General features: G+C 37.8%; 1 protein-coding gene across 19 annotated transcripts in view; it reads left to right on the plus strand.

Annotated features, from left to right (window-relative positions):
• The window catches only part of PARD3 (par-3 family cell polarity regulator), a 443,621-nt gene that overhangs the window by 190,129 nt on the left and 236,362 nt on the right, over positions 1-17,130 (plus strand). For 13 of the 19 annotated variants that reach the window (XM_038128982.1, XM_038128975.1, XM_038128984.1 and 10 more), the window contains exon 5: positions 3,816-3,947. The exons of the other annotated variants lie outside the window; for them this stretch is intronic. In XM_038128982.1, the coding sequence (XP_037984910.1) occupies positions 3,816-3,947 (132 nt within the window). The remainder of the gene's footprint in view (positions 1-3,815; positions 3,948-17,130) is intronic. 19 annotated transcript variants of the gene reach the window in all.

The raw sequence follows: 17,130 nt of genomic DNA on the forward strand, positions 1-17,130 counted from the left end.
TGGGTTGTGATGCTGGGAGTTTTCAGGGTTACAACTGCAAGTTAAAATCACAAGTGAGTTCATGCAATGACAGCTAGTAATTGAAGTACACAGACCATTCTAATGCATAATTTCATCTACAAGCTACAGAGTCTTTGATGAGACTCTTGCTACATATTGCAAATCATCTGAAATTAAAAGTATAGCAAAATTGCTTCATTTTTCCTGTCCCCTTTCACCCAATCCTCCAGCAAAACCCCACAGGGACACCTAGCTGAACTAAATCTTAAAGTGTTAGATTATGTGTCCTCATTAAAATTACTCCAAAATGCTGCAGTTAAGTGTAGTGGTGGTATTATGACTTGGCAGTTTTAGTATTATATTGATCAATTTCCATTTCAAACATGATAAAGCTGACATGGCCCATGGTCCCCAAAGATGTTTGGGAAAGAAACTCCTTTTTAAAAAATTAGGGCATTTAATTGTAACTGATGATGCATGTCAGCCCTGGTCCCAGGAGGGCTTACAGCTGCATTTCCAGAAGAAATGGGAATTCCCTGGGTGACCCTGATGGCTTCTGTACCATGAAATCTTCTCTTTTATGGTATTGCAGCTAAAAGTGACACACACCCTTTTCAGCTGGATGTTGGGAGCTTGTGTGCTAAAGCTAGATCATGCTAAGGACAAGTACAGCTTTCTGGATTAGCAATTGAAAATTTTACACAAAAATTCCCCAAACAATATATATTTTAAATAGCAGCATCACAGCTGGCTCAGTAAATCCAGTGTCTAAGCCGCAGCGATGTTTTTCACCTGTACATCTGTAGTTTGTCAGCACAGCTATCTTTGAATTAGCTCTGGCAGTAATGGAAACCCCTGCAAATATGGGGTTACAGGTAGCCAGGAGGCCCTTAAGGCTGTGTGGTGTAGGTATCTGTGAGAGGGATGGTGTGTGGCAGTGCTGGGTGCTGATTCCTCTGCTCCTCCTCTAGCTTGGTGCTTGTTCCAGTGCTGTCACTCATGGGGTACAGGGAGGGCTGTTTGCCAGAAAGCAGTGACAAAGAAAGGAGTGGAGGGCTTGTCTGTGGCTGGTGGATCTTCTAATATTTCACTATTTGGCTAACACCAACACGACTGTGTCTGTGATTGCAGCGCTGGTATTTTATTCCAATCTGATAATAGCACTATTTTGAGCCTCTGAAAAAAGGTGAGAGGTGAAAGTGCTGAGAAACAAAGAGTTACAGAAACCACATCTCTCTACCATTCCAGCTTTTATTTTTGCTGTCACAAAAAAATTGCTGAGTGGCTTGGATGTCTTCTGTGTAAAATAAGCTGATTTAAGTCTTAGCAGGAGAAAGGCAATCTTCTACAGAAGTGGGTTACAAGCAGAAATATTTTGGTAGGTGGGATGAATGTACTCTTCTGTCAGCACAGATAATATTGGGCGTAAGCTCTTGGCAAAATTCTTTACATTAGTATAGATACACAAGACAGAGGCCTAATTTAACTCTCTTAGCTGAGGTAATTTCACTTACACTGAGTGTTGTGATACTTGAGACTTTTTACAGCACAAATTTCCAATATAGACTTTGTGCAATGTGACTGTTCATTGTGATTCTGAGACCTGGTGATTGAATAATTGTAGAAAAACACATCCCTAGATAAACATCTTTCCTTCTCTCTTCCTCTTGTGAAATGCTCCTGTGCAGGCGTAAAGGATGCTGTGTGGAGAGAGGTCTTTGTGTTTTATAAATAAAAATGTCGTTTTAAAAAGTTTCTATTGAACATTGCAAGCAGGAATCAATAAAAAATGGAATTCTCTGTAAAGTACAGAAATACAGAAAACATCTTGTTTCATAGGAAGAAATTTCTGTTCATTCAGACTAGGTGATATCTGTCAGCTAGTGGGTTATTGTTAGGTGGCAATAATGCAGGCACCAACTGTATGGGTGGTTTTGTGCATAAAATGATTTTTCGTTATTTCTTTGTCAGATTCTGATTTTGTTGTCATACCTGCCCACCACTTTGAACAAGAGAAGTTGTTGTTTTGGCTTATAGGAGCTGTGCCTCCCCTGTCACCTGAAGAAAAGTATTGAATAAGAGAAGCAACAGGAAAAAATCAATTTGTATACACCATTCCTTGGCTTTCATGACATTTGCTGTACAAAGCTGACTTCCCCTTTCTAAGCAAGATGCAGAGCAAGTTTCTAGTTTCCTGTGTGGTTAACCAGAACTGGAATACTGGATTGTTTTCAGTTGCTGAAAGGCACAAAGCTTTTGCTCATTTGTGGCAGGGTAAAGTAATTTACGATGATTATTTGTTAGGCTGGTTACTTGTGCAAACATATTTTTCAAGGTTATCTTGTGTTGGATAAATTGAAGCTTTAATGTCTTGAAATAGAAGACTTTATCTTATACTACAACATCTTTCAAGAAAACAAGTTCTCATCAATTAAGAAAGCTTAGGTTTGATATGCCTGGGAAAAGATTGGTGTTGCATGGAAAGCTTTTGAAAACAGCACTATTTCACAGTTATACCAAGACCTGAATTTCTTAGCAAAGCCTGTCCTATATATACAAAGAATAAAGTTGTGAAGGACAATTGGAAGGGAATTGATGCTGCATCTAGAATATTGGACTAGAATTGTTCCAAGCCAAAGAAATATCAGTGTGGCAAACAGGGAAAGGAAATACTCATGCTGATGGAATGAAGTATTGATTTAAGAGGGGATCAAAAATCTGCTGTGTGCTATAAAGAAAATAATAACTTTTAGCTGCAAATGTGCATTGCTGTTTGTTTATTATTTTAGAGGGTTTTGAGATTCATAAAAGTGGTAATATTGCAAAATATATAGAACTACAATCCTGTTCTAAAAATAGATACTCTCTCTGAATTATCTGATTTGGCATGAAGATAGACAAACATTGACTGGAAAAATTATTCTGCTTCTGAAGGAAGTATACTTATATATATTATAGTATATTTATAATTCTCTTTTGAAAAGCTAAGCAGAATTTTAGCTCCATGTCTTATTTCAGTGGGAAGGAACTAAGCTATGTAAGCTATCTGTAGCACTGACTTTAGGCTAAAGGTAACTCCCATCATTAAGAATCTGCCTCTGTGCTTTTGTTGCCTTTTAGTGATCAGACTGGGCAAGGACTAATAACCTTTGGAAGCTGAAGAATTTGTACAGCTTGTAGGAAAGATGTGCAGACAAATTCATCAATTAAAAAGAAAGAGAAAAATTATCAGTCTCAGTAGGATCAGTGTATCTATGTCAGCACAATCTCCATCTGCTGCTGTTCTACAAATGTGGCTGTATTTGTACCTTCAGGCAAACCAGGCAAAGCGTTATTATGTGAAATAATAAATGCAAGTTTTGAACTCTACAGCATGCTATTCTGGTTTTAAGGACAGTACCTGGAGCAGTGAGACTGCTTTGATTGTAAAATTGATTACATACAGAGACTTGGGAAAATTATACAGTGGCCGTAGCGGTCACTGAGTGCACTCATTTGGTGCATTTGCTCTCAGTGAGAATGAACTGAGGAGAGTGATGCTCTGAAAGCCTTGCTGAGTATGTACTTGGGAATCTGTGCACTAGAGGTTTGAGGTTGGAAAAAGAGGAAGGGAAGCATGAGTGGGTGGAAGATTGACAACTCCACCTAGGCTTTATTTGGGTGACCTTGGCATTAAGGAACCCTTGAGTGGCCAAGCCATCGCGCTGTCCTTGGGTCCAGTCTTCCTTTTGCATTCATTTAATAACCAGCTGCATTGTTAATGTGCAAGGACTGGTTGTTTTTTATAAGACCCTTTTTTGTTTCTTTTAAACTAGAAAGATGAAAACTACAGAAGCCTACCACGAGATACTAGTAGCTGGTCTAACCAGTTTCAGAGAGACAATGCTCGTTCATCGTTAAGTGCCAGTCATCCCATGGTGGACAAGTGGCTGGAGAGGCAAGAACAGGTAATATATATGTGTATATATATATATTACTTTATCAATCTAATCTTTATGCTACTCCAAGCTATTACAAAGAAGTGTATTCTTACCTGACATAGGCTCTTTAAGTATAATAGAAGCACCAGCAGTATGCTGACTACATTTGTATGGGATACCTTCTGCTTCAAAAAAACCTGCATTAAGACTGAAATGGACACCTGAAAATAATTTAATTTTTGAGTTCATAAATACATTCCTATAGTATATGGAGTGCTGCTGTTCTTCACAACTGATACCAGCAGGGTTATTTTAATTAGTATTTTGATAAACACACTGCCATTGAAATCCAACAATGAAACTACATAATAGCCAAATGTGGGTCAGTTTTGGCATTGCACTTTTAATATTTTTAACACCATAAAATGTATTAATTATAAGTTTTAAGACAGTATTATATTTGTTTAGAATATATTTATATTGATTTTTATCTTAGTCTTCTTTGAGACACTTAGTAGTTCCAATTTGTGGTTGTTTTTAATTAATTAATTTATTTCTTAATTTATTAATAAGCTGGTAGTCACAGAGGTTTAAAGGTCTGAAATTCAAATTACCTAGCAATCATTTCATGTCTTTGTATGTGCCTGAAATTTTCAAAGAAGTGTCTTCAGATGTATACAGAAAATGCATCTTTAATGTGGAAATTGGAAATACAGCAGCAAGCTCATATGTAGAGTAGTGCATAAGTAGCATTATTGCCTCATTTTTTTCTTTATGCAATGTGCCATGAAAATACTGAATTTTTGCATTGAACAAAAATGTACACATTTTCTATTTTACAGCAATAGGACATAAACCCAGAATTTGCCTTGTGCAGAAGAGCTTCAAAATGAAATTTTTTATTTGACACAGCCCAGGCTTTGTTACACTGTACCGTGTGAATGGAGGGGAAGGTTTATAATCCAATCCCTGGTATCTGCACCCACAATTCCCTTACTGATATTTGAAGTTTGGCATTGCCATATCATAGCATACTCCAAACATTCTGTATTCAAACCCATTATTAGTTTAAAAGGAGCTTAAATAATATCACAGAGTATTAAAAAAACCTCTCAAACTCCTCCCAAATGTGAGTTATTAACTATTTTTATGCCTTGTAATTATCTACAAATTAATCAATATGTTCTATGAGAAAAATTCTGTCTTTGGTCTTTCTATTCTTTCCTCTGCATGTTTAATTCCAGCGTTCCTTCCATTGCTGTTTTCCTCCAAGATGATACAGTGTTAGGTTGGATGAAGTGAGCTGCTGTATCTATCAAGCTCTGTTGGAAGGGAAAGTCAGTGCCCAGATTTGAAGGCACCTCCTGTGTCGGTTCTGCTTGTTGGATGTTGTCGAGGCGTATTTCCATGCATCGTTAGATTCGCACGATGGCAGTTAATGAAACTGTTGTCTCAGCAAAAGAAGTTGGATTAGAAATCTTAACAGTGATCATCTTGTAAAATGTTGGGTACATGAAATTTTAATATATGATGTTTCGTATTAAGCTTTGTGTTGCTTTTAGTCTCTGAACAGCTTAACTTTTTCAATTTGTTCACCAATTAGGTAAATAATTTGCCAGTAATGGTAGACTGGAAGCATATTTGTTAGCAGAGTTAACTATTGACAGTTTGAAATTGTAAAGAGGATGTTTCTTTAGAGCAAGTTTTCTGCTTTTTGTTTTTGTTTGTTTATAGTGGTGGTTTTTTATTAAGAGAGATTATTTATTCTTTGAATATGTTAATGATTCTGCATGTACCTGGAAGATCAGGATCCTTTTGCAGTTTCATATAGCAGGATAATTGGTTAGACTGAAACCTGTTGAGCAGGATACATACAGGAGAAGAAAGTCTCTTGGGAGAGTGGGATGCACTATAGGGAAGAAGGGAAGGGCCTGGTAGGGAGATGGAGTAGCTGCAGACAGAGATATTCTTCCACACCTTCTGGCATTTTAATATCTTCTTCGGTGTCTGCAGTGGGATGTTGTTTCCCACTGGTTAAACCTTCACTTATGAGAAGGGGAAGCTCAAGCAACAAGGTTGCAATCTGGCGTCACCAATTAATTTAGCAACTTCCAGTTGTGTTCCTGCGTGCTTGGCAGAGCTGTGGAGGAGCTGGAGTGCTCTGTGTGCCCTGCCAGGATGTGTATAAAGAGTAGCACACAGCAGGTCTGGCACCACAGGTAAGGCAGCAGCAGTGCCAAGAAACCTGTAGGGCAGAACCCATTACCCTCAGATACCAGGGGTATTAATAGTCCTGCTCTAACATGCCTTTATGGCTCTTCAGAGAAGGTAGTGGAAAACATTGAGTTCATCTTGCAAACTCCAGAGACTTTTTGTTGGATAAAGGCTCTTCTGTCTGGGCTCAAATTACTTCTCTCAAAGCTGGCCTCAATTCTTTCTTTTGAATATGAGGCAAGAACGAATTCCAGGATGATCATTGTCACCTTCTCACATAAAGGAATATTCACTGGAATTACTTCTTGAAAGTGTGATATGCCAAAAAAAGTACAATTATTTTTGTGTGGACAACTCCTCATTTCCTATAAACAGCACTAGGGAGCAAACTGGAATTCTGTAGCATCACAGCTCATTCTGAAGATGGAGCAAGAGACATTGTTTCTGGGAAACCATTATAAACCACTGTAGCAAGGATTAATAAGGGCATAGAATTAGATATGTTCAAGTAGGTGTTAGAGAAGTAGTTCTGTAAACTTTTCTGGATTTTGGTGCCTAAAAATGGAGGAATGTATGAAGCCCATTAAAATTTCTGGCAGTAATTGCTTTTGCTCATATTTGTGGAGTTTTACTTGGGCTCTAGTAAATTAGAGTGATACACCAAATAAATGGACAAGATTGTCTGGTTTACAAGTTCTTTAAGGTCTTCTGCTTGTATGTGCTGGTTGGCTATATTTGCCTAGCAATTGTTCCCAGTTAGTTCCAGAGCCCTCTGGTTGTCCGCAAGGCAAATGATCCATGTGTTTCTCAGTAACTTCTGGTATTTCTCAAGCCCATGAGATAAGTTATATGAAACTCTTTATCAAAAATAATTTCACAACTATGGAGCCAAAAATGCAAATTCAGTTTCAGAATACTTTTAGAAAGGTAAGGATTTTAAGGGACTTTTTACAAGAGCATGTTGTGGTCGGACAAGGGGGTATGGCTTTAAACTGACAGAGAATAGGTTTAGATTAGATATAAGAAAAAAATTTTTCATTAGGAGGGCAGTGAGGCACTGAAACCAGTGTCTCTAAGAAGTAGTGGATGCCCCAGCCCATCAAGGCCAGGTTGGATGGGGCTCTGAGCAGCCTGGTCTAGTGAAAGGTGTCTCTGTCCATGGCAGAGGGGTTGGAGCTATAGGTGACCTTTAAGGTCCCTTCCACCCCAAACCATTCTGTGATTCTATGATTGTATTTTTTACTCTTTCACTCAATTAATTCTTTTTTACATATTGTCAAGTACTAGGGGAAAAAGTGCAATCTTTAATTTGATTCTGAAATATATTAAAAAAGAATAAGTTGGTTTTTATTCTTTGCCTTGACCTCCGCCACACCTTTCTTTTCCCCACAGCAACCAAACTTTAAAGAATAGTTGAAAAATCTTATTTTCTCTGAAATTTATTCATATATGTGGTAATGTCACTTTTATTTGAGAACTCTTTGTTCCCTCAGTTCACCTCAAGACTTGCTTGGGCCCTGATCAAATCTGGCCTCATGCTGTTTCATACCAGGGAGACATGAAAGGGAATGTGTGAAAGAGTTAAAGTTTTCACCAATTCCTTAAGTTTAGGTACACAGAAACTTTCTCTCACATGTTTTTGTTTTTTGTTGTTTTATTAGTCAAATATTGGAACTGACAGCAAACAAGACACCATGAATTGTAACATTGCTTGCTTAGCTGGTTGGGAATGGGTGCAGGGACAGCAGGAAAAGAAATCATAAAACAGCCTCACTTAGGTATGAAGCAGTTGATCAAGTTTGCAAATACAACAAGTTCAGTGTAGTTAAAACTATATATAATTCTATATACATACAGGTATATATATTTTTATACATTCATGTATTTGGTGTATATCTATATTTATTGGTGCATGAAAACAAAGTAGGAGATGGAGTACAATTTCATAGTTATTACTGAAGAACATGTCTTATTCCTAAGTGTTCCTTCCTGTAGTTTCCTGGTATCCAGCAAAAGCCAGATTAGAGCAACTCAAATACATTCTGAAATGGCAAGAGGAGCTGGTTACTACTGCTGTCTTCTTGAGCAGAAATGTGCTGTGTGGAACACTTCCCTAAGTTATTTTTGTTCATGACATCTGTCCGTACTAATCTGGTTCAGTTTCTCCGGTTCCTGTTGCAGCAGGATCAGACGTGGCAGTAGCATATGGGTCTTGTATCTCCAGCTGTAGAGTACCTGCCTTCAGCTTGTGTTTTCAGCAAAATAAGGCCTGCTTTTAATATGATTGAACATGCTCTCTTCAAACATTTGGGTACTATAAATTAATGCATTTCAGCGCTGTCAGTTGAAAAAAAATAATCAAAGCTTCAGAGATAGGTTGGCGAATTTAAACCACTAATTTAATGTGGATTTGTCAAATTTTCATGTAACAGCGAAAAACCTGTTTCTATTTATTGCTTTAAGAAAGAAAGCAGCAATGCAGCTCATTTATTTTGTTTATTTCTAAATGTTTCATAGTGGTTTAGTTAATGTATATGTTCTTGTTTTCACTAGTGTACCTATTTTGTGCTTCTTCTTGTCTGACAGGTGTATTTTGGCTTTTTTTCCTCTAGGTTTTTTCTTTTATTGTGACTGTAACTGCAGTGGAAGTAAATGCAGTCTGTGAATTCTGTTTCATGGCCTGAAGATGGGGGAGGCTCAGGGGTGGAGGCTCTTATCTCAAACTCCTCACCTGTAGAGGTTGGAACTGCAGTAAAAATTGTTGTCATTTTAACGAGTTGGACTTTAAGATTTGGAAAAGGAACAGCTAGACTTCAGTTAGAGGAATCATTTTTAACTGGTTATCCATGACTCTGTAAAATGCCAGGATAGAGTCTATTGCTTTCCTCTCTTTCCAAGGACCATGCATTCATAATTAGTCTCTTGTGATAACAACCTTAATGAACATGGAACCGTGGCAGCGTATACATTGTAAAATACAAAGATAGTTTTAAAGCTTATCATACTCCCTATAAAGGATATCTATCACAAAAATAGCAAAATGCAGTGTTCAGAGCTCTAGGCATAGTGCAGAGAGGTCTTTTTGGGGGGTCGTCAGTGGAGGTCCCGTGTGAAATGCAGGGAATGTATGTGTGTGTGTGTGATCATGAGGCTGCCCAGCATTTGTGAAACTAGGCAAGAACACTGAGGCTGATCATGGGAGGAGTAAATGTAACAAATAGCATGTGTTTGCTTATTTCTGGCCTGGCACACGATTTAATATTGAATAATTGGGCATAGCTGTAACCAGGGACAGGTTGCCTTGACCAGTGCACTGGGGGAAGATTTACTTAAAGTTTGTGTTAATTAAAGAGTTGGTTGTAAGACCTCAGAGTGCCCCTGCAGGAGTTCAGAATAACCCCAGTCCCATATCCACTTGCATGTAAAAGGTTTTTGCTACTTGAGATGGGTTCTTGGCCCTGTGATCACACTATCTTCACTCTGATGGGGCTGTCAACACCCTGACAGCTACATCAATTGCTTCTTCTGGATTTTGTACTGTGAAGATGATGAAAATCTTATTTTGGCCAAAGAGTATTTTGTCTTAGCTGGTCTGCTACAGGTAATTAGGTATTGACTGTTCCCTTTATTTCTTTATATTGGCAAGACGTGAACTATTTCAGCATAGGAGCTCAAATGCTCGGATGAAATGTAAGCTAAAAAGTGCTGGCTTCTCAGCCTCCACTCAGCGTGGAGAGGGACAATTACAACTCAGTAAGGGCAGTGGTCTGAGGCAGCCAAATGCCCTGTCTGGCTGCCAGAAGAGCACCCTGCTATCTTGGAGCTGATGCTAAATAAATGTTTAATAATGCTTTCTTTATTTTTTTTCTCCTTTTTTTTTTTTACCAGTCACCCCTATGGAATATTTTGTATATGTAATATGGTCAATATTCATACACAATTTCTGATAGCATTTGACTTCCCATGAGACTGTTGTGATATTGGGGTATCACTGATATGTATGGGACCACAATTAAGTAATTATTCTCTAGATTTGTTTCAGTGTTCTCCCTTTGATGCTTTTATTAGATAGGAAAAAATGCTATATGTAGTTCACTCCAAAATGAGAAACCTCTATTTCAGTGATTATAATGTGGGTACTTAAAAAAACTGTCCAAACTCCTGTTGTTTACCAGCGGAGTGGGGATCTGCACCAAGCTGAGGCGTGCATGAGCTCAGCTGTCACTCCCAGGATGGACGTGCTGAGCTGCTTCCAGAAGCTGAGGCTCTGCTGGTGAAGAGCCCAGGTCCCACAGACACATCTCAATCTGGGAATTGCTGGAGCTGGTTCTTTTACACGTCAGAATGCTTAAAAAGGGGCAGGGAAGGGGAAATAAGCTCTTATGATGGGCATATTAAATTCTCTGTTTCTGTATTTATGGTTTCTGCTTTTAAGGTTAAAATTTTACCATGTTTTTCTGTGCTGAGAATCAGAAGTCTGTTCCAGGTATAAATCTGACTTTGGATCTGATTTGATTCAGATCCAGATTTCTAAATCTAATAAAACCTCCAAATTTCAAATCAATTTGATTTTTAAGTCCTATCTTGATCTTTTTTTCTGATTTTTTTGTATTCCTACACCCATAGAAGACTTTTTATGTCTCCTGAGCTCAAAAGAATATGGTAAAAAAAAAACCACATCTGTGGTTTCCTGTATAAACCTTAGATGTGAATATGTTAATACAGATATTTGTTGAATATTCTCTGAATGTTTGTGTATAACCACAGAAACAAAGAAACCTTAAAGAGAAAGACTTATTTTTATGCCAAATGCATCAGTATGTACAGAGATAGAATCAAATTTTAAGATACAACCAATGCACCATGCATTAGTGTCAAGAAAATATTAATGTGGAATTTATAAGTCCGTGTACTTTCATAGAAAATGGCCATTTCTGGACATGACCATAATTGTGTATTTTGGAGAGAAAAGACTTTTCTTATTTGTCTTGGAGTCATGAACAGATTTGAAGTTGTTTTTCAGTGCTGAGGATTTCAGTTTATATGAGGTAGGAGGTTGGAATAAACAGCTTTATTGCTTGGGGACAGCTGTAGTGGTGATGCTTTTATAAACACTGTTTCATGCTGGCATCTATCTTGTTCTTCTTTCAAAAATAATATGTCATTTCATACTGTGTATTAAATAGGTGAGGCAGTTGGGGGCTACAGTCTACTTTCAGTTAAATGCTGCTGTGTAGATATGAATTCAGTGGCAGAATGTAATTCCATATGTGTCCACATTTAAAAAATAAAAAAAAAAAAGCCAAACCAATGGCAGAAATGGCAATTTACCAAAAATATTCGTGTTTTTTAATTATCATAGAAAAAGACGTGTCTCATTCAGGTGTGTATATCCTCACACTCAAACAGTCTCACTCTCAAAGATGTTTAAGTATAAGCAGGCAGATGATGGACTGGTCTGAAATGTAAAGAATCAACAGCCTATATTGGAAGATACCTGGTCACCTGGTCCTACCTTTTATGGGTAGGAGAGCCTAGGTGAGACTATCGAGTACCCTGTCCAGTCCTGTCTTGACCTTCTCCAGTGATGGGGAATGTATCATGATGTTCTTAGGGAGGTTCTTCCAGTAATTGATTGTTCTGATTATAACAAAATCCCTAAAAATCTCGAACTAAACCAAACCAAAAAAACACCACCACCAAATCTTTCTGGGATTAAGATGAAATCTTGCCTGAAGCAACTTGTACGTGTAGCCCCTTGTCTTCTCTTTGTGTGTTCTCTTTGTGAACAGAAAGCCTCTGTCCTCTCTGTAGCTACCATTTAAGTACTCTAATAATGTACTGAGGTCCCCCTGAGCCTTCTCCAGGGAGAAAGGACTTAACTTCCTCAGTCCTTCACAGTGCATGCTTTCCAACCCTTTAATCATCTTCATGGGCCTCCTCTGAACCTTCTCCAGTGCATCCTTGTCTTTCATGGACTATGGCAGCTGATACAGTCGACACAGTTCTGCAGGTGCAGCCTGACAAGCACTGAATGGAGTGAGATAGCACAACTCTGTCTCTCCTGTAAGACCCACTCTGTTTTGCAGGAACTTTATGGAAAGTGTTGTACACATGGAAGGTGTTTTCTGACTTGCTAGTAACCATAGACTGCTATTTTTCTGCCCTTTTGGACCAAGCTGTTTAAATAATCCTGTTGTTATGGTAATTTATGGTAATGAATGTACCATACCAGCGGTATAAATAATACTATCTAAAATTGCAGAGAGATCCTGTAGGAAACTCTCAGTTAATTATTACTGCTAGTTTTTTAACTATTTCCTAAATATTTTGTGGAACAATATTATCTTGTTCTTTTTAGACTTCTGCCTGTCCATGGCAGCAAATAATGGTCAAATAATGACGTCTGAAAATCCATGAATGGCCCTGGAAAAGCATTTTGTCAAAGGATGTGTCCAATGTTTTTTTTTTTCTTCTTTGTTTTCTTTCTTCATGCTGTGAAAAAGGTCTGTCTTCTCATATGTTTACTTTCTACTCCAGGTGTATATGTCTCCATGACTTGTTTATAACAAAAATGCTCTCATGTTTTCATAATGTGCTTGTTGGTGCTACTGTGCTGTGTCTGCAGCATCCTGATGGGAATGTGGCAGGAGCTAGTCCTGTTCAGGCCAGCTTGGGGTGGTGATGGTCACAGCTTCCTTCCCGCACAGCCTTCCCTGCCTGGGAAAGAGGGGAGAGGTGGCCCCGAGATGGCCAAGTGAGCAGCACTGAGCAGGAGCCTCAATTACAGAGTGCCACAGTACTGCACAATGAAATACATTAGTAAAATTAAAATTTGTCCTCATTCCCTCGGTGGGTAATACAGTTAATGAAAATAGATCTATCCAAATTAAGATAATTTATTTCATTAGTTTATGGCACTGTAAAACTTTTCAGGGCAGCACAGCCCTTCGGTGCAAACCTGAAATAGATGCAGTTCCACTGATCACTTCAAAGACCACAAAGGTTAAAACTTTTAAGTGTATTAAAGCAATTCTGTTAATTGTGTCTATAGAGGATTCTCCCTTGCCCTTCCTAGTAAAGTATTCTTAATTTAAAATTCACATTATGCTCGTTCTGCATTCTAGCCTTTTAACCGAAGTGTAAATATGTGATTACTTGCGTCTTTGAGTCTTAAAAAGAAATTATGCATTTTTGTTTCAGAAGGTGGTACTGGTAGTACATGGTATTGATATTTTACCTTTTTTTCCCTTTCATTTTTTATTCTTATTTTCTCTGCTTTACCTTTCTCTTCTTCCTATGTATGTACTTAATGGTTTGTAATACAAGTTGCTATGGGGCAAGAGCCAATTCCTTGGAAGGAAAGAGGTGCCACCTCTATACTCCATTCCCTAAATTCCTTTCTTGTTTTATTTTGTACAGTCTTGATGCTGTTTATTTTCTATGTTCTATCAGAAAGACACAATTCAAAATCAGAAGGTTATCCCAGATGCTGTAGGTTTGGCTTTTTTTCACCGAACCACAGAATGACTGGGCTTGGAAGGGACCTCTGTAGGCCATGTAGTCTAAGCACCTGCTAAAGCAGGTTCACCTTGAGAGGCTGCACATGATCATATCCAGGCAGGTTTTGAATATCTCTGGGGTAGGAAACTCCACAAATCCTCTGAGCAGCCTTTTCTAGTGCTCTGTCACCTTCAAAGAATTATTTTCTTATTCCTTTCAATTTATAAGAAAACCCAAGATCCACAATTTGCTTGGTTTTGTTGTCAAACCAAGCTTTTATAAGTCTGCATTAGAAGCCAGACTGGCTTAGCTTAAGATTCACGTTAGCTTAATTTTTATTCTAACTAATTAGTTATCCTAATTCATGCTGTAGAATTTTCTTGACCCAAAATATGAAAATAGTTCCTTTATTTATTTTTTTAATGCTCTGATTTTCTTCCTGATACAATTTTTATTCTAAATGACTTGTGTTACTTGTTTTAAAGTAATATTTATATTATTAATTTGTAGTGGAAGTTTTGGTCCTTCCTACACTAAAATAAAAGCACTTCCTACAGTAAAATAAACATTTCTGGACTAGAACATGGATGTGAGAGCTCTTGGCTTCTCCTTAGCGTTTTTTGGGGAGGTTCAGATAAATCACTGCTGAGACCTGCCAGTCAGTTAACTCCAAACAGAACAGAAATAAAGACAAGGTGGTTATTTTGGGCAAGGGAAAAAGAAAGATTTTATATGAATGGGAAACATATTTTAATCTAATTTATTGAATAATAGGAGGATGATTTTATTTTTTTTTCTTTCTGTGAATTTTTTTTCACTAATTGTGAGGAAGGTGTTTTCAGAAAAGGGCCAAATTGGTTCTTTCTATTGTGGATGTGATAGTTATTTTGTCTTCCATTAATGGAAATAGGAAAGGTGCTTACTCTTTAAAATCCTGTGTGGACAGATCGTTTTAATGACATGGCTGCACTTTGCTGTAAATGGGAATGATACTGTGTAACTTAGAGTTAATAATTGAGTTATGTGGAAGTAATTTGTCTGGGTTTTTGTTTTATTTTGGGTTTTAAATTTAATCTTGATTTTATTGCTTAAGTATGAGCATTTCATTATTGAATGTAGTACTCTCTGGCTGTATTAAGTGGTTACTGTAATTTATAGGATACTTTGAGAAATGTCATGATTCTCATGAAGTGACACAGCATGATTTAGAGAGTGCAGCAACTGAGTGAATGGAATTACGTAATATGACCTGGTTGATGTGAGATACCATAAGATTTTAATTTATTTCCTCAGTATAACTGGGTGAGCAAAGAAGATAATAGGCCAGCCTCACCAGTTCATTCAGTGGCTGATTTGAAAATAAGTCCATTCTAAATTGATCTTAAAACTACTCAGAGCTGCATATGAAATGGTCAACTTCCTATCCAGGGCCAGGGAAGGGGCGAGCAGGGACAACAGGAGCTAAGTTGGTTAGGAAATGAGGCTGTATGAAGAAGCTACATACTTCTGTATATGTCACATATAGAAAAAACAAAAATACCTCTCTTTTTTTTATAAATAGTTTTATTTGATCTGATTTAATAAATAATTAAAAATCTTTTCAAAAGACCCAAGAACTAACTGCCAGCTGCCTTGTGGCACTGGTGAAGTTTTTTGCTGAATCTCTGTGCCAAAGAAAGAATGCCAGTGTGTAACTGATGCAGTTACTATGGATGAGGGAGGTTCCTTACTCAGAATACACAGAATTAAAGCAAAACCAGCACAACTAGTGTTTTCATGAAGAAGCAATCGAGTGGATGAACAAAAGCGTTTGAGTAATAAACTGTTGTAAAGATTTTACTTTTCAAAAACATACTACTTGTAATTTTGATCTCTTGAATGCGATATTTTAAGAATAAGAATTGTTGCCCAGATTCCATATTAAGGTATTAGTTTCATGCCATCTGCATGTGGTTACTTCAATTTTATTTGGATTGAAATTTTTTATGCTGCTTTTTCCATCCAAGAGTTGACTATTTATGAATTTGAGAAAAATCAGTTGGCTATGATTTTAATTTGCCATTGAAAATATTGCTTGTTTTCACTGTTTAAAAATCAGGGCAGTATACATCTAAAATTATTTCTAAAATGGGAGGGGAAAAAATTACTCTTTGGTTTGTGTACTGCAGGCATTTTTACATGCTATACAATAAACACATGAGGAGTGAGGTACCCAGTATGATCAAAACCTCTGGTTCTCTTATTATTTTTTCAAAATACTAGGCAGGAAGCCAGTGTTCAGTCACTTTGTTTCAAAGCCTAATTTCCTCTTCCTTTTGTGGTACCCTCATTTGTCTTCAAAAATCTTTACTTTCCCAATGTGTAGGAACTCATGATTGCTTATAATTTCCACTCACTTATCCAAAGCACAGACTGAATTAAATGTCCTGAAATAAAGTGGCCATATCTGTGATCATCTCTGTTTAAAATTATTGAAAGTTGCATTGAGCATTCCATCATGACATTTTTATTTATCTCAGTTTTCTAGGCAATAATTGTTACAACAAAGCACAGACTTCATAAAGCAAGCCCATCAGTAGTTCTTCCTTGTAGTTACACTTTACCACTATAAATAGCTTTCTCTTCGTGAAAACTCTTTTAACTCATCCTCTCATCAGAACTGATGGGTTTTTGTGGTGACTTGAAGGTCTTTAAAACTGTTCTCCATGCAAGAGACATAATATTATATTTCAGTAGGATAGTGTGTATTGTAGCATTATGGAAATTAATGTAGCTCAAGGACTCTGACAGTTTTTTTTTCCTCTGAATTAACAAATGTCAATCTTACTGAAAAACTGAAGATTGGGTAGGAGGCACTTCAGCTCCATACTGGTGTGTCAGAGGACAGCAGAAAATACTGGGATGTAGGCTGGGAACTACGTAGGGAAAAAAAATAAGTTGATATATTATAGTCAATGTGAACCCACATATCTACCTACACCATTGCAAGACAGCTCCTTAATGCTTGTTTAATTTTATGGCTTCTCGTGTTTGAGGCACTTCGTGCACGTCAAATAAAAGGAGGTGCAGTTGAAGCGTTGTGCCCTCCCATGGCGGCCCCTGGGGCTTTGGGCACGTTGGTGTCAGGCACGCTTTGACTTGTCCTGCCCCAAAGCCAAACCTCAGAAACCTTGGGTGAAACCAGAGCAGTGCTTGCCTCTGCTGAGTGCAGCTGAGACTGTTCTGGGTGGTGGGAGTCACTTCGAAACCACCCCTGGGGCTGTTTCAGCAGAGCAAACTGCAGCTGCTGGGGCTCGCTCTAGCTGGGTGTTCTGGTGAGAAGTGGAACCTTCTGGGTCATCACAGCCAGGAGACTCTACAGAGATAAAGTTCATTTGATTTGTGATGCTATCCTTGTTTGCCAGTTAGAACAGCAAACCTTCACGTTCATTTTTATAGTTCAGCTTTGTTACTGCTCATCAATATAAACACTGGAGTTAAATGAAGTACAGGT

This window comes from Motacilla alba, chromosome 2 (genome assembly GCF_015832195.1).
Source record: "Motacilla alba alba isolate MOTALB_02 chromosome 2, Motacilla_alba_V1.0_pri, whole genome shotgun sequence".
Classification (NCBI taxonomy): Eukaryota; Metazoa; Chordata; class Aves; order Passeriformes; family Motacillidae; genus Motacilla; species Motacilla alba.